A 22,230-nucleotide genomic window follows, 5' to 3' on the forward strand; every position below is an offset into this window, starting at 1 on the left:
CTCCCCTTCTTCAGAATTCCCTGCACTCTGCCTAATGTTTAGCAGAAGAATTGGGTCTGTGCATCTGTTTCCATCAGGTGCTGCATCAAGCCTCTCTGATGACAACTGAGCTAGTCTATGAGTATAGCAGGATGTCATTAGAAATCATTTCATTGACCTCCTCCCTCCCCGGAGTTGAATTTGGCTCCATCCTAGGTCTATCTGAGTCAAGTACTACTGCTCTTCAGCACTGCTTTCACTTTGAATGCCTTCCAAAGGCCTAAGCTCACAGAAATGGAACTGACCATGGGGCAGCCATTATAGCTACTTGCAAATAATTGACTGTGCACAGGGCAGAATCAGGTTCAAGACTTCCTTTTATTGTAACATCCCATGCAGTGGTGCATTTGCGAAGTGGGGGGATGCTTGCGACTTTTACCTTATCTCAACATCCTAGAAGCAGGCGGCAGCAGGTCCAACAGGAACCTGAAGCTAAGATTGGTCCAAGTTCAGATCAGTTATAAGTAATTGCATTAAAGTAGTGCAAGAATATGAGAGGCAGAGCAGTGCCAAGGACGACAGATTTCCAGCATTAGTAACTTCTTCCACAGAACAGGCAGAGAGAAATTGGAGACACCTGGTTTAGGCAGAATACTATAGATTGGGTTTGAGTGAAGCTGTATGTGAGTTTATGAAGTCTAGATACTACGTTTGTGCTGTGGGAGGCTACTGGGGTAATCTTTCGTACACTGTGTGGAGGGTGTCTCTGTATATTTAGTTGTTGACTGGGAAAACCAGCAGAGAGCTGAGTACTGTCCGGACTTTGGTGTTGTTATTCTTATGGGTCAGCACCTACATCATGTTTTCTAAACACTCTTCCTCCCTCATCTTTTGATTGGCTTAATGTGTAGGAAGGAAAGGAAAGGTGGAACTTCCAGCTGAGAGTGGGTTTCTGGGAGAAAAAAATGAGCTGTGGGAGAATTCTCCAGTGTGGCACAGGAAGGAAGAGTTGCCAGGACTGAGTGAGACAGAGAGACAATGGGCCATGTGGCAGGACATAGGCCAGGATTAGTCAGGTTATGGTAGCTGAGAGACTGCCTATCTATAGTGCCTAAGCTTTTATAAATAAGACGACATGTGTTATTTTAAGAGCTGGTGGATCCAGAAAGTCCCATTAAAAAGGTTTTGGTAAATGAGGTCATTAAGCCATGGATTTAATTTGTGAGATTACCTAGGTAGCCAGTGATGTAGAAAGGCCCTAAAAATATGTGACACTTAAGTGCTGGGTACTGGAGCTCACAGGTCAATGATGAGTTTGCTAGCAGGCCTCAGCCTTAGACAAAGGACTACAGGCAAGTAAAAAGTAGCCTTTCCCAGGGAAGAGCACATTCATTGGTTACCAAGTGGTCTGCTCTGAAAGTATATATGCAAGTAATGTTATAGAGACCAAGCAGGTTATGTATTTTGGAATACACATATTCATACATATATATAACAACAAAAGAAAAAAATGCAGTGAAGATTTTACATAATTTAAGGTCTAACAGCAAAGTTCCTTTTCAGGTAAGAAGCTGCCTTTATTGGGGACACTTGATGTGCAAACTGAGGTGGAGAACCTCTGAGCTGTGCTTCAGGGAATCCCTGAGTGGTTAAATGGGGGTCATAGGACCACTGTGCATGAGATAGGAGTAATGGTGCTCAGTAATCCAAGCAAAGAGGACAGAGTAGTTAACTCAATGTCACAGTAAGGGGGCAGGAAGGGATTTAGTCTGTTCATTTATGCTTGTTCAGGGTGTTACATCATAACAGAAGTAGCTGAGGGAGTCACTGAAAAAAAAAATTCCCCCAAGAATTTACATAAAATTTACATAAAATGGCAGGCTGGCTTTGAACTCAAGTTGTGTTTATTTTTATAGATGTGGCAGAATAAGCATAATTATCACATTTAACCAAGTTAGACGTTTTAAATTATCCTATTGCATAATTTTAGAATAATAAGAGTAAATGTTTTTATTAATAAATTTTATTTTTAATTTCACACATGTATATAATGCATTCCATTACCTCAACTCTTCCACCCTCTTTCACCTTCCTCCCACCCTTGTCAACTCTTTTCTCCTCCCTACAAGTCCCCTGTATGTTTCATGTTTGTTTTGTTTTGGCCACTGAGTTTAACCAATGTAGTCCCTATAACCATGGATGCGGAACTATCTACTGGGGGTTGGTGGACTCACCAATGGGCTCATAATTGAAGACAGTGACTCCCACACCCTAACATCCATTAATCCCCAATAGTTCCCCAAGGAGGGTAACTCACAAGCACTGGCCCCATCTGTGACTAACTGTTGTCCAGGCTTGTGCAAGCCCAGTATGGATAACTGTGGCTATGACTTCATGATTATGATGCTATAGGATGCCCCAAGGATAGCGTTGTACAGCGTGTCTCCCTGTCATCTGGCTCTTATGTTCTTTCTCCACCTCTGCTGTCTAAGAAACAAGAAACAACGTTCCTTATTTCATAGAGGTGGTGGTGTGGTCCTGTTCAGTGCTGAGCACTCAGTTATCACTCTCAGAACCTTGAACAACTACAAATTTATTGCAAAGAGAAGCTTCAGTAACGAAGGCTGAAAGTAGCCGTTGTCTATGGCTATAAACATAACTATTTAGAAAGCAATTTGGTACCATATCAAATTAGCAAAACCACATTAGCTCCATCCCACCCACAGATCTGTAATCTTGTTTGCTGATGAGAACTACACAGCAAGACTCTATTGCTGAAGATAATACACACTTAGTTGTAGGACATAAGGAATGAAGCTGGGACTGACCTGGAAACTTCTTCCCTGCTGGTCAATGTACATAGTGCCAAAAAGTGATATGCAGGCTGCTGAGGGAAAAGGGCATTAATGGCCTTATATGTCTGTGAGCTATGAGCACTGTGATGATGACCTGCTAGGCATGATGTGCCCATGTGAACAATGGGGTTTTCACCAGGCTTGTTATCGTTATTAGTTATGAATGTCCTCTGTGGAGTAGAGCACAAATCCAATTAGAGAGCAGCTGGTTACTTCCATAACAGTGGTGCCACCACTGCACACGTGGGTGCAGATTGCCTAGCATGCCATCATTGCAGTTCTCAAAGTTTTCAGTTGTGTAAGATTGCCAATGCCTTTCCCTCTCGGCAGCAGCACCTGTTTGCATTGTGTATGATAGTCAGGAGGCAGGAAGCTTCCAGGCCATTTCCAGCTTTCTTTCTTATGTCCTACAACCAAGTGTATGGTTTCTTCAGCAATAGAGTCTTACTGCAGAATTCTGTTGGCCAACCAAGAGGGATAATCACAGCCTGTGTTGGTTTGGGGGCCTATGGGAACTTTCTGGCCAATAACTCAAAGGCAAGTTATTTCACAGGCCTATATTATACTTGGAGCCATGTACCCTTCTTTACTGTTCGTCAAAGTAGGTCAAAGAAACAATAAAATATTGGCAGTAATAAAAATCAATGTGTAGATTGTGCTTATCATGTGCTAAGAGCCACAAAGAGTTCTCTTTAGAGTGTTTTATATTGCCTTTTCTTAAAACTTTATTAGGAAAATAAGACTAGACCCTGACCTGGTGGCCTGGGCCTGTAATTCTAGGTAATAAAAAGGGTTGAGGGAGGAGAATTGCCAGTTCAAAGCTACCCTAAGCAACTTAGTGAGACTCCGTTTTAAAAAATAAATGTGAAGGCTAGCACATAGCTCTGTGGTAGAGTGCTTTCTTAGTATGTGTAATCTTTAGTACTAGAAAAGAAAGAAGAGTATGGGGAACAAGGAAGGAAGGAAGGAAGGAAGGAAGGAGGGAGGGAAGGAAGGAATTACTATTCCAAATCTTCAAATGAAGAAATCATTATTAAGAAACATATCCAAGCTTGCAGGCTGGTAAACAAGGCAGTGGAGACTCAGATTCAACCGTCCTGAGGCTGAAGCCCTCACCAGTATGAGTTCATGGCTGGTTATCGCCCTAACATACTCTACCGATGTCTTTATTTTGACATTGGCCTCAATATAGTGTTTGTTAGTAGATCAGCTTGGAAGCTAATCACTTAATAACTTGCCTCAAGCAAATTAGTATAACTCACTTCAGATAAACAGAGAAAAACAGTCTGTTATAAAAATCCATCCCAGTAAAGCTTATGTCTACACGTACTACAAGATAAACATGTATTACAAATATTATTAGTACTAATTATTATTATTGACATCCTGGTCTAATGCATTCTCTTTTTTAAAAATCTATTTTTATTTATGTTTAGTAGTATTTTGCATGTATGTATGTATGTATGTATGTATGTATGTATGTATGTATGTATATATGTATGTATACCATGAGCATGAAGTGGCCCATGGAAGCTAGAAGAAGGTGTTGGATCCCTTGGAGTTAGCGCTAGAGGGGGTTGTGAGCTGCCATGTGGGTACTGGGAACCAAACCTGGGCAACAAGTGACCTTGAAAGGTACTGCTTAAACAGTCTCTTTAGCTTTCACTCACTCCTATCCCCCACATCAATGTCCATAATTCCATAATTATTCTGTAATGGACGGCCAACTCATTGCTGTCCTGTCACTTTCCTAAGGACTCTTCTGACGCAATCGCTTGCTTTCTCTTTAGCAAATAAAGTAATGCAACATAACTCCCCAACACTCTCTCCACGATAACTTCTTCGGTGTTTCTGTCCCATAAAATCCTCTTCCCTGTCACTAGTGTGTGATCACACCTTCTTTCAGAAGTCCTCTACAGTCCCCATTGGTCCTTCGTGGCTTTTGTTATGTGCTGCTGTCCCTTAAGGCTTCCCAGTCACAGGAATCCCGCGCGTCTCCCCAGCTTCAGGCCTTGGCCTCTAGCTGCTCCCCAGGCCTCTGCACCCGCTACCTAGCAGGTGTCACACCAAGTCCTTGAGCACCTGCTCCCATCCTCTCTTGCTCTTTCCCCTGCCCCTTGTCCCCAGCCATCTATTGAAAACACGCAGGTTGTTCACACCTCTTCCCCCTCCACTTCACACCATTCTGCTGCTCCCAAGGATCAGTCTTGAACTTTATTTCCCACAGCAGAGGGCATAGAGTATTTCCAGCTCTTCTTCCTCCTCCTCCTCTTTCCGCTCCCCTAATGCACCATTACTGCAGCCATTCTAGAGAGTTCTTAGGCCTTGTAAACTTTAAGCAGCCTCCACCTCTCTTCCTCATTAGGGTTCAACTAACACACAATGAAGGGCATATTTCACGAGAACAAATTCATAGACTTTGGCAAGCACGTGTACCCTCCCAAGCGATGTATACGGGGTATTTCTGTCATCACAGGGAATTTCCCACGTCCTTAGTGCTTGATGCCCTATCCTCACTCCCAGAGAGGGTAGTAACAGTTGTCATCTTTTGTGTTTGCTTGTTTTATTTTTTTTATTTTTATTTATGTGTGTGTGTGTGTGTGTGTGTGTGTGTGTGTGTGTGTGTGTGTGTATCTGTTTGTCTGTCTGTCTGTCTGTCATTACCTGCGGAGGCCAGAAAAAGGTCAGATCACATGACATTAGAGTTATAGGCAATGCTGGGTCCTGGAACTCCAGTCCTCTGCAAGATTAACACGCGCTCTTAACCACTAAGCCATCTCACTGGCTCCTGCTTGCTTATCATTTTATGACAAGAGCTCATCTGTCTCAGGTTGGTCTTGAACTTGCTATGGAGCTGAAGTGAGCCTTAAGTTCTTGTTCTCCTGCAACTATGTTCCGAAAGCTGAGATTATAAGGTGTCACTATACTTATTCCTTTACCACTGTTGTCATTGCTTATCTTTCCAAAAATGTTTCGCAGTTTTGCAGTTTTATTTTGATCATTTTTCACAGTATCACCCCCGCCCCACACCCACCTCAGATCACATCCACCTCCCCCTACCCTCCCCCATTCCTGATGAGCCCTTCTTCCTCCTTCCTCCCAGCTAGCCTCCTCTTGCTTTCCTGTTCTGTTTGAACATGGGACCCAGTTAGTTTAATTTGGGTTGTTTGAATGACTGAGGGTCTCCCCCTCCCCCAGCTGCTGTTGTAATTTCTGTCAACATATGACTTTGTGTGTCCGCTGTCTGGTTCCATCATAATGTCTGTGAGATGGGAAGAGATTGATCTATATTTGTATATAGTCATTTTGTGGTCATTGGGCTTTCTAGTTTAGTTTTGTTTCATTTTAAGAGTACCAATACCCAGAAGGGTATATGTTGCTATGGTTAACAGAGTAGAAATTTGCCTATTGTCTTTTAGCTATGAATCCACATGGCCCACAATAGTTAGACTTGTCAATATTTTTTATGTTAATTATTTTTTATTAATTTATTCTTGTTACATCTCAATGGTTATCCCATCCCTTGTATCCTCCCATTCTTCCCTCCCTCCCATATTCCCCTTATTCCCCTCCCCTATGACTGTTCCTGAGGGGGATTTCCTCCCCCTGTCAATATTTTTACTTGTTACTCACCTAGTATGATGTGATTTTATTGTGGTACTCTGAGTCCATTTTCTTGTCATCCAATTTTGCTGAATATTTTTTGAATCTTTAGAAATAACTTATTCAAATTTTTGCTCATCTTAAAATATTGAATTTAAGAATCTTTCATCTGCAATAGTTTTAAATGTATTCTGTGTAAAAGGTTTTGTCAAACATGTAGCTTTCCCTGTTTTTGCTTCAGTCTCTCATTTTCTTTACGCTGGTTTATGAAGATGAGAATATATATATATATATATATATATATATATATATATATATATATATATGATGTTTGTGTGCTAGAGAGTGAGAAAGATACTGGTGACTGAACTTTCAGGATAGTGTGTGTTAGAGTTTGAAATACAGGTTGTGCAGGCACACTAGGCAAGTACTGCACTACTGAGCTAGCATGTCACAGCCTGTGAATTCTTTTTTGTTAGGTTTATTTTATTCATTATTACGATTGTGAATGTGAGTGCAGGCATGCATGCGCCACAGCAAGTATATAGAGGCCTGAGGGCAACTTCCTGGAGCTGATTCTCTTTCATGGCTTCTAGGAATCAAACTCAAATTGCCTGGCTTGTGTGGCAATTGCTTTACCTGCTGGGCCATCTCACTAGTATTTTAGATGGGCTGTGACACTGCCTAAATGGCCCCTCCGTTGGAGGGGTGGTTATTGTGGATAAAGAGAAAATATCCAGAGGCATCTGGAAGAGTCCCAAGCAGAGAGAGAGAGAGAGATAAAGAAAAAACAGAGTGGACATGGCCACGCCTAGAGAAGGGTGTGGAAAGATCATATGGTTTATAAGAAGGAGGAGCAGCTAGGAGCTGCGGAAGGGCCAGGGCAGGGTGGACTTTGAACTATATTACACTATGCAGGTTAAGTTGACAAATGTATGTGTACTGCAGAAAATAGTTCCATGCATATATAGCAAGAATGTTCAATCTCTAAGTATGATGTGTATGTAATTTTAAAACTGAATGGATTTTTTTCCCCCTGAAAATCAAGCCAAGCTAAAGTTTATTCAGAGAGGACCATTTAATTAAAGTTTAAGGGAAAAACCCCTGGGTGGCAAGCTGTAAACTTTGGCAGCTGTCTGGAGGAGAGAAGCAGAAAAGCACGCCGTTTGAGTTAAGGCTGCATGGAGGTCAGCCACGTGGTGGACCAGCATCCCATGGGGCGGGCAGTTGTTAAGGAGATGCCGCAATATCTAATGCTCAACTCAGGGGTTCATCCATTATCTGGCACACAGCGTTTGCTCTTGAAAGAGCTGGTTCTGTTAGGGAGACACTGAGGGATTGAAATCTTTCTCTCAGATCAAGGCTTACTGCTGGAGGCCAGAGGAGGTGCCAGCTGCTGCTCAAGTGGCAAAGATCCTTGGGTGAAGAGTAGGGTGAACTGCCCCAGCAGTCAAGTGCAGAAGACACCCAACACCCCGTGGAAAAGGGGACGGCAGCATGCTTGTGGTGGTCCATCTTGAAGTTGTAGGTCATGTCTCTATTCCCAAGTTCATGCCTAACAGTCCTGAAACTCTCCTAAGAGTCTGTTATGATTGAAGTAAAAATGAGCAAAGAATCTAAGCTAAAAGGAGACCTTTCTGTGCACGCTGTGTTCTTAAGGCTTGGCTTGATAATTAGCGAAGGGACTAATGAGAGGCCTTAGAGGGAAAAAAAATCAGATTAATGGAGCTGCCCACCATGGTAGACAAGCTTAAGAAGTTAAACAAATCTGGTAAAGTGAATTAAAACTCGATGACTCGGTGAGCTATTGATCAAAGAGAATTTATTCACAGAGCTTTTCAAATACAAACAAAATAGTACTTTTTTTTTTCCCTTTACAAAATGAATATTGAAATTATTGTGGTATAGCACAGTAGAATAATGTGAACAAAGAAAACAAGATCCAGGAAATGGAGAGAGACCTCTTTCCCCCCCTCAATATTTGCAACTGAATTCTCACCTACAGTGGACAAAAGCTGTCCTGTCTCTTCATAAGGGTATTATAGCAGAAGCTACTCAGATCGCTACAGCGTGTCTTTGAATAACATTGAAATATGAAGGCTTACCCCTGAAGATCTGCATAAACACTAAAGATACGCTGCGGGCATAAAGAGTTTATGTGGCATATCAAAAATACTGATGATAGAGTGGCATATTGGTCCATGGACTAGGCTTAATGTATGCTTTTATAAAGTGATGATGCTGTACTGGTGAATATTAAAAAAAAAAAAAAAGAAACAGGAGCAACAGTACACAGCTGACCCCCTGTGCAGTGGCGTGATGAGGTGTGCGGGGTGGTGTGTGCGTATGACATGTGCATATGACCTGTGCATGTGTGTGCACGTGCTTATGTGCTTTCAGGCTCAGTCCTCATCTACAGGGAATGTCTGCAGGGTACCTAACCTGCTTCCTAAGATAAGACTGTTTTTACTAGCCCTTTTGACTCCCGTAGTCTCCACCTTTTTGAAGGGGGACAAAATGAGACCCTCGTTTGCATATATAGGTTGCTGAGTATATGATATACATTAACATACTCTGTGGAATAGGAACAGCAATGTCCAGCAATGTTTTTAGCCTTTGGTCCACTTTCCTCCTTCATCCCATATTCTCCATGCTTTGGACAATTTCCCCACCACCCTCCCTTCCTACAGAATGTTCCAGATTCAATCGAATTCCATTCTATTAACATTGTTCTGGGGGAGAACCACTATTCCACCTTTGCGAAGGTAGCTGGATGCTTTGGCCCCCTTTCAGTCCTCCTCCGCCGTCCGTCCTCTCCTCCGCTTGCTCCCGATGGCCTGGTCTCAGTAGGGGTAGTGCTTTTGCTTCTTGCCCGAGAAGCAAGCCAGCCACGTGCACAGCAGCATGGCGACTGCCGCCCCCGCCCCGGTGCAGTAGTAGGCCCAGCCGATCTCACACTTTCCTAAGGGCAGAGGGAGGAGAGAAAAGCAGACAAGGGTGAGGATGGCTTTGAGGGGGGTTGTTTATGTCTTCCACGGGGTGCGCTTTGAAATACCCACGTGAAACAACACGGAGGCCTCCCTCACAGAGAACGATACTGGGAGAATGAAGGATGACGTGAGGATTTCCACAGGTCTGTGGGTCTGAGCCTCTGAAGACTCTTTATTCCCTGCCGGGCATGCCCACACCCATGACTGCAGCAAAGGAGGAGTAACAACGGCAAGGGCAGGAGATGAGATGGTGTCGGGTCTCTCGTGGCCCCTTTAACCCAGACTTGCATGCGTACTAAGGTGTGGCAGGCAACATTCCCACTACAGGAACCGTCCTCCTGAGAAGGGGACCCATTTGAAGGATAACACGGAAGTGGTCATGGTGACATATGTGGGATGTGTCAAATGACCTGCACACTGTCATCTAAACTGGAGAACAAGACTTCCCACATGTCCTGGGGCTGAAACCCACTTTCAACTCAATGTCCATTTAAACGTGAACACTGCGACCAGGGCCCAAACAGGTCCTAATTACCCAGAGTCGTAATGACATACTTGAAACTCATTATTCTTTTTTCCCACATGCCCACTGGGTTGGTTCTTCTAACAGTACTGGGAGGTGGGATGATGTTGACAAGGAGACTGGAAATTCATGAACTTGACAGCATCCTTCAAGCTCATGTAATTATTCAGAAATGGAGGCAGGGTGCAGGCCAGCACAAGAAAAACAAAAAGTCTCTAACCCTAAATAGCCTATCTGCTTTGGTGGAGTGGGTCTCCATGTTTGTGAACTCTGGTAAGGGTGTCCTCTGTTTGGAAACAGTCTCTGTACATAGCCCAGGCTGTTACTCAACTCACAACCTTTCTGCCTCAGTCTCCATGGTGTGGGCTTAGAGACATGAATTACCATGGGTGGCCATTTTGTTTTGTGGTGACATGTGAGTTTTTCCTTCAGTATGGACAGGACATGGGCCCTCTGTCTCTTCCATTGATGGTTGTCCTTTCTGTGCTTAATTCTAGTTAGTCTTGTTTATACCTTTTTTCCCTTTCTGGGTTTTTTTTTGGGGGGGGTATAGGGTGGGGAGTGGAGGGCATTGGACCCCAGAGCATGTTTGGCAAGTACCTTTCACTGAGTTGCATATTTGAACCTAACCTTTTTCTCATCTCCCAACAACAGGCAGTTTCCTCCTACTTATTTATGTATTTATGTATTTATTATGTATACATTGTTTTGCCTGCATGTACCCCTGCATGCCAGAAGAGGGCACCAGATCTCACTATAGATGCTTGTGAGCCACCATGTGGTTGCTGGGAATTGAATTCAGGACCTCAGGAAGAGCAGGTGGTGCCCTTAACCTTTGAGCCATCTCTCCAGCCCTCTTCCTCTTTTTTATTCTTGCTTACATATTACATTAGGCACCAACACACTTGGATCTAGTGGGATTGAACATGCATCCACGGAGAACACCACGCCCCTTTTTTCCAAGTTAGTCATTTTGCCTTATTCATTTGTAAATGATGATGATGATGATGATGATAAAGATGATAAATCTCACTACTAAAAATACAAAGACTATTAAAACTGTCAGGCCACCCAATTGTCTCAACTAGACATTTACAATTGGTGTCTAACTTGCCCCATGTACAGACCCAGTTGTGTGAGGTTCTGGCTTACGTTAGCACTGCTGGTAGAGGTATGGTAAAGAACCAGGCCAAAGAGCTCTCTCTAGAATGGAACTTTCCAGAAGTGGGAGTGATCTTTGTTCCCTCCCGAACCTCTACCCACAGTTCTTGACCCACCACAGACACCCAGGAAATCACTGCTATGTGAGGAGCAAGGTGAAAGGAAAACAGGAAGGAAGGAAGCAAAGCAGGCAGCCAGGCAGCCAGGCTTCAGAAGAGAGAGAGTGAGTCTGGGATTTTATTTTAAGAGTAACTCTAGTCCTGTTTTGGCACTGAACTTTAAAGGGATTTTTTTTTTCCAACCCAAGCATGCACTTCTGCCTCCCACAGGCTGTGCCGCATTTAACAGGATAATAGATTCAGAAGGATCACATCTCCCGCTTGGGGCAGGTCCCCAGGCACAGTGACCTCCCTTAATAATGGTCAACTGGATAAACGTTTTTCAAGGGTGACAGAATCCCTGCTTCATGACCGCATTTGCTGACAACCACGGGCTGTGAGTCTTGGGAACCATTGCCACTGTGAAGTATTCGTTAGCCCTATTAAATAACTCTAGGGGGGAGAATTAAGAGGCAGCTAAGAGTATCCAGTGGCTTAGAACATTTCAAAGAGTCAGCAAAAAGTGTGTGGCCTCTCTGCTCCACACAGGACTCATAATGTGGAAGGCAACCCATCGCTCATTATTAGCAGGTATTGACCTACGCGCAGTCCTGTGACCTCATGAGGAAGGTTGAGTCTATTAATTATCACACACGTTCTCAAGAAGGAGTAGCTGGCCGGGCTCGTTATTTGAGAATGTGCCTGTGGCTGTAGGAACCTCTATTAAGGATGATAAAAGTAACAACCAAAGGGCGACTATCACAGAGCCAGGGTGAGAGGGTATCACTCTGTTTCCTGTAGAGGAGTCAGTGAGTTTCAACTCCAGGAGCCTTTAACTGGTGGGGAGCTACAGCTGATGGCATCTTGCTTCCCTCAGTCCTTTGGGCCCCCTTTCTGGCTCTGGGCACTAGTCACCAGCATCTGTTTGTATTTGACCCCTAACAGTCTAACAGACCTCTAACACTCCAACTCTCCTCCCTCCAAGGGTCCATGAGAGACAAGACGACCTCCCTCCGCTCTGACAGCTGCAGTTGCCTTTGGCATGGTAGTAATCAATGGGGAGCTCAGGACTGGTTGCCAAGGGCCACCCTGGTGACTTCTTACCCCTACAGGGACAATTCTGCAGTGTGAGGAATCATCTAGAGCACCTGAGAGTTCAGGCTGGGCCTTACATCAATCTGTACCCCTGTTCTTTGTTTAGTCCTTCATCACCTTAATGTCTTCCTTCCTCCCTGCCTTCTCCTCGGCACATTTCCTGTGTGTGTTCATGTGTACGGGTCTATGCATATGCGTGTGCATATGAGAGCCAGAGGTCAACTTTTGGTGGGTATTTTTCAGGAGCTGTCCATCTTGCTTGTTGAGGCAGGTTCTCACGGTGGCATGGCGCTCACTGAGTAGGCATGGCAGGTTAGTCAGCAAGCGCCAGGGATCTGCATGGTTCCACCAGAGCAGGCCCTTCAGGTGGGTTCTGGTCCTGTTGTGCACACTGTGATCGCTCGTGTGAGCATGAGCAATGCTGCCTCAGTCCTTTTCCAAGCCCACTTGGGCACATTTCCTTCACTTTCATCGGAAGGTCTGCTCTGATGAACTAGATCCAAGACAACAGTGGTCAAACCAGGCTTTTCTTGCCTGACTTTATGAGAGAGCCTGTGGTGCGTCTTCAGTTGTCAAAGGCTTACCCACCCTACTCACCGTGCACCTGCTCATGCAAGCCTTGCTAGCTCTGACAGACTAAAGATAGAGGAAAGACAGAGATAACCAGGGTCAGGATGGAGGTGAATGCAGTATCTACATCACATCAGCCCTCCTGAGGCAAACCCCATGTTCTATTTTGGCCCTGTGTACTTATAGCTTAACCATCGCTGTGTCTTAAAACACAAGTCAACGCAGGAGACCAGGTACATGAAAGCTGGGTGGAAACTAAATAAAGGTTCTCGACATGTTTGAGGAAGTAAGAAAATATGTTCCCTGACTAATTACACCTGCCATGCAAGCTTTGTAATTAAAATTCAGCAATTGGTTAGGAGCCAGTATGAAAAACTGAGGTTTAGTCTGCTTTAAAAGAAAAATATCCCATTATTTCAGACACAAAGAATTTCACTTACTACCTCACAAAATAGGTAACCACTGACTCAAAGGTGGTTTAATGATCTTTTTTTTTTTTGTAGAATTTTTATTAAATAAAAATACAGGCAGCCCATGAAACTAGCCTCAAATACACACATATGTACACACTCAGGCATATACACATACATGTTTATATGCAAATACATGCACACGTTTGTGAATACTATATGGACACGTCTGCACATATATATGTGCATGAAAGCATATGTTCTTAAACACAGTTTGAAAAGCAAAGGATAGCTCTATCACTCTGGTAATAAGTCCTTTAGAAATGCTTACTTGATCCCCTGATTCATATTTTAAAAAAAGGTGTGTGTGTGTGTGTGTGTGTGTGTGTGTGTGTATGTACAGCTCACTCACATGCATGTAGTACTAAGGAGGCCAGAAGAGGGTGGCTGATGCCCTGGAGTGAAAGTTATAGGCAGTTGTGAGCTGCAAGTGCTCTTAACCACTGCACTCCATTCCAGGCGGGGGTTCTTGAGCCCTTCCTCTGTAGCACTTGTCTCTCCCTCTCCCCCCTCCTTTTTTTCATGTTTCTTCCCTTCTTACTTTCATCAATCCATTCATTGATCTAGCAAATATTTATTCAATGATGACTGTTTCCAGTTGGGTGCTGGGGACTTGGTTGACTGAGGTGAATCCAATCTCTGCTCCTAAAGAGATGGTTGGCTGGTCACGAGGAGAGGCATTAACTAGTACTCACATGCTTGTAAGCATCATATGTGCTTTGAAAAGCACCCCAGGATGCTGAGGCAGCAAATCTGGAGAGACCTTCAGAGCATGGCCAAAGAGTTGAAGGAATGGCTTGATTCAGAAGTGATATCGAGTCAGGACCCTGGCAGATGAGGAAAGGCACAGCAAGCACAGTTGCGGGAGGCCAGAGACAGTATTTGATGAAGGAAGCTGTCGCAGAGAAACAGAGATAGAGCTGGATCTTGCACACACCTTGCTCAGCATGAGCTATGAATGCTCAATTTTGACTGTACCGCTGGGGGTGAGTAAGAGGGATGCCTCTCACAGGTGGAGAGCTTGGCTCTGAGAGCCCTCCTCTGAAGTTTACTTCTGCTGTGAGAGAGACATATTAGGAATTCTACACTCACAAATAATCCTGATTCACCAGTGCTCTTTTGGAAACTGTTCCAGGGGCTGGAAATAACATGGTGTATGCCACTATGTGTTCTCCTGAAGCCTGTTTTTCTCTCACTGTTCACATCAGTTATGTTGTTTTAAAATATTCCTTACATAGGAAATATGGTCAGCTTGTCAAAGTAGCCTCAAAAGTATACAAAAGTACACATAAGTATGCACATGCAGGTATATACAGACACAAATGCATACACACACACACACACACATATGCAAGCATACACCTCTATTTGGAGAGGCAGGAAACAGTCCGTATCACCCTCAGGTGTCAAGACTTAGGCCAACCTGAGAATCAGTCACGAATTTCCTCAGTAGTCTTCACTTCTCGACTCTTTCTCATGCTCACAGGCTAGACATAAAAGGGCTTTTTCTCAGTTTTTGGTTTTCGGGTTTTGTTGTCATCTCCTCATAAAAAGATGAGTGCACTCGTGCACAATCCCGAGCTGTGAGGAAGTAGATCTGCTGGTCATAGACTTGACAAGGAAGCCCAGACTTCTTCAGAGGAAAAGGAAATCTACTCTGGACACGATTTCACATTTAAAACCCAACTCACAGTACTAGTAACACAGAACTTATAGCCAGATTTTACAGTTGCAGAGGACTGTCTTCCGGGATACATTAGACCATTAGCAAACAGGACGTCTTTAAATTTCTATGTTTTAAATAGCAGGATATGCTATGGGTTGTAATGGAACTAAATTAAGCCAGGAAATAGGGGCCATTCTCTCTTGGCCTCCGCACCCTCCCCATGTCAGGGCAATAAATGCTTGTTATTATAACACAAACAGAAAGCATTTTACCAGAGGGCAGGTTTGGTCTGTGATCTTTCAGGAAATTAGAGAAGCAAATCTGTTTAAACTTTCCCTTTTGCTCTCTGTGATGCTCCATCAAACAGGACTCAGGGCCTGCCTGCTTGGCAAATTGCTGCTTTCAACAATGGGGAATACTATTCTTGACAGATAAAATAGAGGTTAATGGGACAGAAAGCAGCACACCACAGCCACCTGCCAAGTCCACAGACAAAGGCTCCCTGGCAGCATTCCAGGGCAGCTCCAGCCGGGGACAGAGTGAAGCGAGGTGTGGCTAGCTTCTGAGCGTGGTGCTTCAGTTTAGTTTTATTGTGCAGCTTTTGGAAGTAATAAGAGCCAGGAGAGCTAAGAGGAGCCTGGTTCAGATCCACCTCACTGGAGCTCTCCTGATCTCCTCGTCTTCGACCTTGTAATATAATCTCCACCATTTCATGGATCAGCTCAGTTCATGTTTCATACTCTAGATGAGATTGCCTTGGCCTGTTTCCTTCTGTATTCTGGTGCTCAATACAATGCCTGGACCCCGAAGGCAATCGATACCCATTTGTGCCACGAGGGGCTATCAGACACTAGGCCAGGGCTGCAAGTAGAACGTCCACATTTATAATTGTGTAATAGCTGTCAGCGCAAGACTGCAAACCCGGAGCTGAACAGGGAAACCACTTCATTTACTTCTTTTTATCTGAGATTCTTTGAGACAATTAGAGGCGCAAACCCATTTGTACTTTCTCAACATGACTCTCACCTCTCAGATGAGGATTTCCAGTTCCCGAGAAGATGAGTCTCTTATTCTGTATCTTTAGTAAGTGTCAAACTTGATCAGGAACTTGGGTCAAACTAATCATGGAACTGTCTCTTGTGCCCAGACACTGTCTCAGGAAGGCCCAGATGACTCTACTCCTCTTGTGAAATGCTCCTGTTTTGTTAGAACTTATATGCCATAGGGAAAAATGTTACATTTTCTCTTACCTATTGATTCCTTTCCAGTTGTTGTAGAAGAGTCTCCCCTTGCCCACTTTGAATGTTTTGGTGATTTAGCACCTGATCACTGAGCCAGTCACACCACAATGGGCACTCTCTTGGCAACCTGACATAGAGAGGTACTGTACTAGTTTTTCTGGGGGAAACACAGGCAAATATCTCTTCACCCCAAGTAGAGCACCAGTGATGGACCTTACCCAAGTCTGGGTTGGGGGAACCAACACGTTTAATTAGGCTGATTTTCAGGAGCAGGATCACATGTGAGGGATTGCAGGAACATGAGTGACTCCCCCAAAGTTTCACTGGAGCAAGAGTGACCTCCTGAAAGCTCGTAGACTGTGCCCTTCCCTTTGAGTTAATTTTCCGTCTCTTCTCAAGAAGAGAAGAATCCAGGATAGAAACCACAACTATGTTAAAGATTCCACAAAGTAGACTGCCTGATTCACGTTTCAGGCTTGCGGAGGGCTGAGAAGGATTGATGCTGGTGGGGGTTGGGATGTTCCGCGAACATTATCTTGAGCTATCTTTAGCTCACTCAACAGCCACCCATGATCGACCTCTGTGTCCGACCTAAATCCTTGTGACAGTCGACTGAAGCATTACATTAACAGACTGCTAGCTTCCAACAACCCAAAAGCTAAGACCTTGGTCAGACAGCTTCTGAGGCTGGTCCAAGAGACCACCCTGTTGCTCTAACCAGTTTGATTATGTGTCCCCAAGTTTTTGAAAAGTGCCTTGATTTATAACTATTTCTCTGACAGCTTCATGAAAATGTTACCAGGTTGGGGTATGGTATCTGCGTTGAGCTAAATCCTTATTTCTAGGTCACACAGCTGGAGGGCACATGGGCACAGGTGGCAGGAGTCTCAGAGGAGGGTCAAATGGCCCTTCCCATCCCCTCCTGTGAAGGACTGTCAGTATGGCCCTGGCTTGCTGGGGAATTTATCCGGTAATAGCTCTGGTTAAGATGGCAATCCTGTGTGGTGCACGTTCCCCAAGAGCATGCCAGGTCTAACGCTGGTTTGCTGGGGGAACTCAGAAAGCTAATGTTCCTTGCATGAAAGCAAGGACATACTCCAAACTCACTGCCCTTAGCCCATCCTGACTTGGATCCCGATTTGATGAAGTCATGGGGAGTGTCCCAATTCCACACCAGGGCTGCCACTTGCTATGGAAGCACAAGAGTATCCTACTCTTACCTTGAGACATGGTGCAGGGCTGGCATCAGGGCCAGCAGGGTTTGTTAAACACAGAACAAAGCAGGAAAACTCAGGTCACCCTGGACGACCTGCCATCTATCTGCTATGGCTCATGCTCCCTTTGCTTACTCTTGTGTCCCCGTTGGTTACTGTTAATGAAGGCCTCAGGGTGGCAGCATGGAGAAGTAGTGGAATCTTAGCAGCAAAAGTTCTTATGGGAGGTCCCTAGGTTATTGGAGAACCTAGAAGGGACACGGTGGCCCAGTCTCTTGTTCTATGTTCTACTTTAAGATGTGATTATTCTGCACTGTACATGCTCTCTCCAAACCAGCGGGGTCACCCAGACTTGCACTCCCAAAGAGGTGACCTGCTTAAACCTTTTTTTCTTTTTCTTTTCTCCTCTTCCCCCTCCTGTTTTGTTTTGTTTTGGTGTGTGTGTGTGTGTGTGTGTAAAGCTAGCTCTTCCGGTATTTTGTTTTCCCAATGAAAACTTGACTGACATACTGCTCTAGACCCCCCCCCCCCCCCCGCCACCTCTCCATCCTTGCTGTGCCATCTTGCACTCTGTAGTGGGAACATGAGCTCCAGGCATCCTTGCTTGTTTCTCTGTCCTTACAGGGTCGCTGCCAACCGTCCGGCATGTCAGGACTTTATGAGATGGCCGTGCCAAAGCACAGCATCTTTTCACTGTGATAATTTGAAAGTCAGCATACTAATATATAAAGGTAAAGTTTGGGTAGAGAAGAAGCAGGCATTTCTCGCTTTATTCTTTTTTTGCTGTACGAAGAACAAAGGCGAGAAAGTAAAGGATCAATGAAAAGAGAAAAAAAAAAAACTATGGAGTTACATACCACACACAGACAGGTCTTTCTCTCCTTCAGTAAAGGTCTTTATGCTGCTTCATAGCAGATGACGCCCTCATTGTTGGCAAGTGTGTTAAGACCACTTATGTGCACTGCTTATAGAATAATCTCAAAATCAGAATTAAGCAAATTTCAATAAGAAAATGAGCTATAGATGTATATAGACATATATACACAAAATAGGGAGGGTCATGCTTGCAGGTCTATGGAGAAAGAAATTAGCAAATGATGTCGCTGGGGTCAGCCCCTCACTGAAGTCCTGCCACACAATGTCAGACTTGAGCTCGGCTCCCTGGACACATGTAAAAGCAGAGCATAGCACTGTGTGTTTGTAACCCCAGGCTTGGTTGGTGTCAGAGAGTAGACAGATCACTATAGCTCACTGCCCAGCATATATATGTGCACGTGTGTGCGCACACACATGTGCACACATGCACACATGTGCATGCACAACACATTAATAAACAAGAATGTTATGCAAAATGAAAAACCGACATAATAACCGCTCCCTCTCCAAAGCAGGGTGTGAAATTCAGGGACTTGTGCCTGCTGCCAAACTATTCTACAATTAAGCAACAACTATAGTCCACAGAGCATTTCTTTATCAATATCTGAATCAAATATTGAACTTCCCTTATATCCCACTTGCATGTGCGGCCAGCGTTGGAGAGTGACCACGGGGCAGCCCTGTTGTTCAGGCACTCTGACTGGACTCTAAGGGAGTCACCACTAACTACAGCCATCTGAGCAAACAGCCTACAAATTCAACCACTGAAGACAAAGAAGACATTCTAGCCTTGGTCCTGCACTCTGGTTATAAAGTGACAGGTAAATCAGACCTGTATGCAGGCTCACAGAGCCCAGGGAGGAGGGAACAGAGTGTCAATACAGCCCCTGGGGGTTCAGGTGGCCCATTTTCCTCACGAAATGCCTCTAGTCAGGCAAGATGAAGTAGGCTTATACCCCATGTGGGAAACGGCTTTCTGTAAAATGAAAGGAGTTTTTCCTAGCTGATATATTTGAAAGACAAGGAACCCATGAGCCCCACAGAGAATGACTAGAGGGCTTTTATGTGCAACCAAAGTGGTCCCCAGGCAGCGGCAGCAAATGCTTCAGGCAAGGCAGGAAGGCAGGAGGGATGAAGGTGGGTGTTGGGAAAGGATTAAACCTGAATATAACAGAGCCTCCTTTAAATTCAAGATCTACCCAGAACCAGGGCAACTGTCCTCTGTCTGTCTGACCTTTGACCTACCCAGAACCAGGGTAACCCTCCTCTGCTTGTCTGACCTTTGTCTTTCTTCTCTTACCTTGGCCACCGAGGGAGCATAGCCAAGCCACCGACGTTAGCACTGAAAGGGTTTTTGTAAAGGAAGACACAGGTCAAGATTGATAATCTTATCCTGAAAAGGGCCAGACTGTAAAATTTTTAGTTTAAAGGCAACCACAGGTACCAGATAAGTCAGGGTGCATTGCTGCCTGCCCTTGAGATCTCAATTACAGAAGCACGTGGAATACATTGCCAGCCCTGGCTCTAGGCCACCTCCTGTGTTTTCATGAAGGGGTGGTTGTCCGGGACACTAGTGACTTACCCAGATCACTTGAAACTGTTCTCCTCAGCATGTCCCTAGTCTGCTGGATTTGTTTGTAACATATACTACCCTAGTGTCACTGCCAACCGCACCCAAACATTTAATCTTGACTATTATTTTACCTATACAGTATATTCAGCCTGTACCTACATGCTGTATCAGACTACTGCTTCTTGTCTATAAGAAACTATCCCACAGAGGCAATCTAAGGGAGGGAGGGATTCACCTGGGCTCCAGGGTTCAGGAGCTTTCAGCCCATTGGGTAGGGAAGGTGTGGCCAAGCAGTTCCTTGGCATACTGAGCCTATGGCAGAGGCCTCAAGGGGGACAGAACAGCAAGGTAAGAGGGCTAAACTAGAACGGGGGGTGGGGGGGGCTGTACTTTCAAAGGTTGCCTTCAGCAAAACTTCCCATGGTAGCCTGGCAGGTTGCACCCCCAAAATGTCCCTTACCCCTCTCAAAAGAGCACACCATCTAAGAATGTGTATGTCCCCAACCCATGAGCATACGCGGGGGCGGGGGGCGGGACATTTAACAGAACCATAACACCGACCTCCATTTAAAAAGGATTTATTTTTATTTTTATTTTGTGTGTGTGTGTGGGTGTTTTGCCTGATGTATATTTGTGCATTATGTGCAGTGACTGTGGAGGACAGATGAGGACTTTGGATCCCCCGGAATTCGACTTACAGATGTATGTAAGCCACCACATGGGTGCTGAGAACTGAACCTGGGTCCTCTGCAAGAGCAGTAGGTGTTCTTAACATCTCAGTCATCTCATTAGCCCTGGGTGCTTTCATTCTTTAAAGTAATTTGACGTGGGCAAAGCAAATAAGTATAAAATTATGGGGGGAATAAGCCAGCATTATCTTTTATCGTCAAACTAGGACATCTGGGCATAGCGTCAGACTTTGGTAGTTACTGATTTTTTTGAAACACGGATTTGACTTAACTGAAAATCAAGGTGCTCTTTGCCCGCAATGAACATGTATGCTCACCGTTCCTGGTCTTTATGCCCCGGAGAGTGTACTAGCAGGGTTATGTACATAGGAGCTGTGGTTTCTCCTCTTCTCTGAGGGGCGCTTGGCCACCAGCCCACCGAGGCAAGAGGAACAGAAGACGAGGTGCGGGCTTGGAAGGCTGTAAGTATTACAGAGACGGAACACTCTGGGAATCACTTCGGGAGCTAGTTCAACTTTAATCAGGAAAACAAAACAAAAAAAAAACAAAAAAAACCCCCAAAAAACAAAAAAACCCCAAACAAACCAAAGGCTATATAGCCTTTGGGGAGTGGGAAAGGAGCTTCCAGAATAGATGTACATAATTGGTTGAAACTAGGCACTTTAAAGATGTTTGTTTTGCATTTGGCAGCATGCTTCTATCATATGAATGGAAACACAGTACCTAATTATCCTATAGGTGCGGGGAGGGGAGAGCTCGCAGGGAGCTGTGTCAAGGCCCATACAACAAATGTGGTTAGAGGCATCTCTGTCTGAAGACACTATCCAGATGGAGTCAGGCAGAGAGCCAGAGGCCCTGCTGGGGAGAGGGAGCTCAGAATGGTTATCTGGACTAGAAGGACTTCAACCTCAAACAGCAGGGTCCTTCCAACAGGAGCAGGTATTTATAAGTCATCTGGAGATGGAATAGAATATACAGAAAAAATATAGGGAATATATGAAAAAGCTACACCATTTTCAATAAGGCATTTGAACATTCTCTGAGACTGGTGTCTGCAAGGAGTCTTGTGACCCCTTTGAATGCTCAAGAGGACTATGTGTACTTCATGGCAACATAAGTTGCTTCTTAAGCTTACTTACAGATTAATGGGTGTGGTGGTGAGGGCCACAGGCAGGAGTGCAGCTGCTCTTAAAGAAGCCACGCTGAAAGGTTGGCACCCAGTATGGACGCTAACTCCTCCTTAGTTGAGTGAATGCAAGTTCCTGGAACAAAAGCTGTTGCTGCGAAGACTGATTGATGAACTAATTAGAACTGTAGTGCTGTGGAAAGGTTGGAGTGTCACAGGACCATAGGCTAATTATCTTATCTTGGGCTATCTTCAGTTCCCTCAATAGCCGTTCCTTGCTACCTCTGTGTTGGAACCAACGTCCATTGACTAGCAGACAAAACCCTTTTGGAATCTATTAATTTAGCAGATGACTAACTTCTACCAACTCAAAAGAATGTTATCAGATAGCATCTGAGGTCTGGAGGAGAGCTTCCCCCATCTTGCTTTCACTACTGCTCTGATGTACCCATGACTATATTTTAAAATTTCCTTATAATGTTTTATAGCTATTTAAACAAA

General features: G+C 44.5%; 1 protein-coding gene across 2 annotated transcripts in view; it reads right to left on the reverse strand.

The window, feature by feature from the left end:
• Positions 1-8,242: 8,242 nt before the first annotated feature.
• Positions 8,243-22,230, reverse strand: part of LHFPL6 (LHFPL tetraspan subfamily member 6) — a 191,489-nt gene continuing 177,501 nt past the window's right edge. For both annotated transcript variants that reach the window (XM_084768646.1, XM_084768645.1), the window contains exon 4: positions 8,243-9,399. In XM_084768646.1, coding sequence (XP_084624772.1) covers positions 9,281-9,399 — 119 coding nt within the window. In that variant the 3' untranslated portion in view covers positions 8,243-9,280. The remainder of the gene's footprint in view (positions 9,400-22,230) is intronic.

Source organism: Acomys minous (genome assembly GCF_964271855.1).
Source record: "Acomys minous genome assembly, chromosome: 19".
Lineage (NCBI taxonomy): Eukaryota > Metazoa > Chordata > Mammalia > Rodentia > Muridae > Acomys > Acomys minous.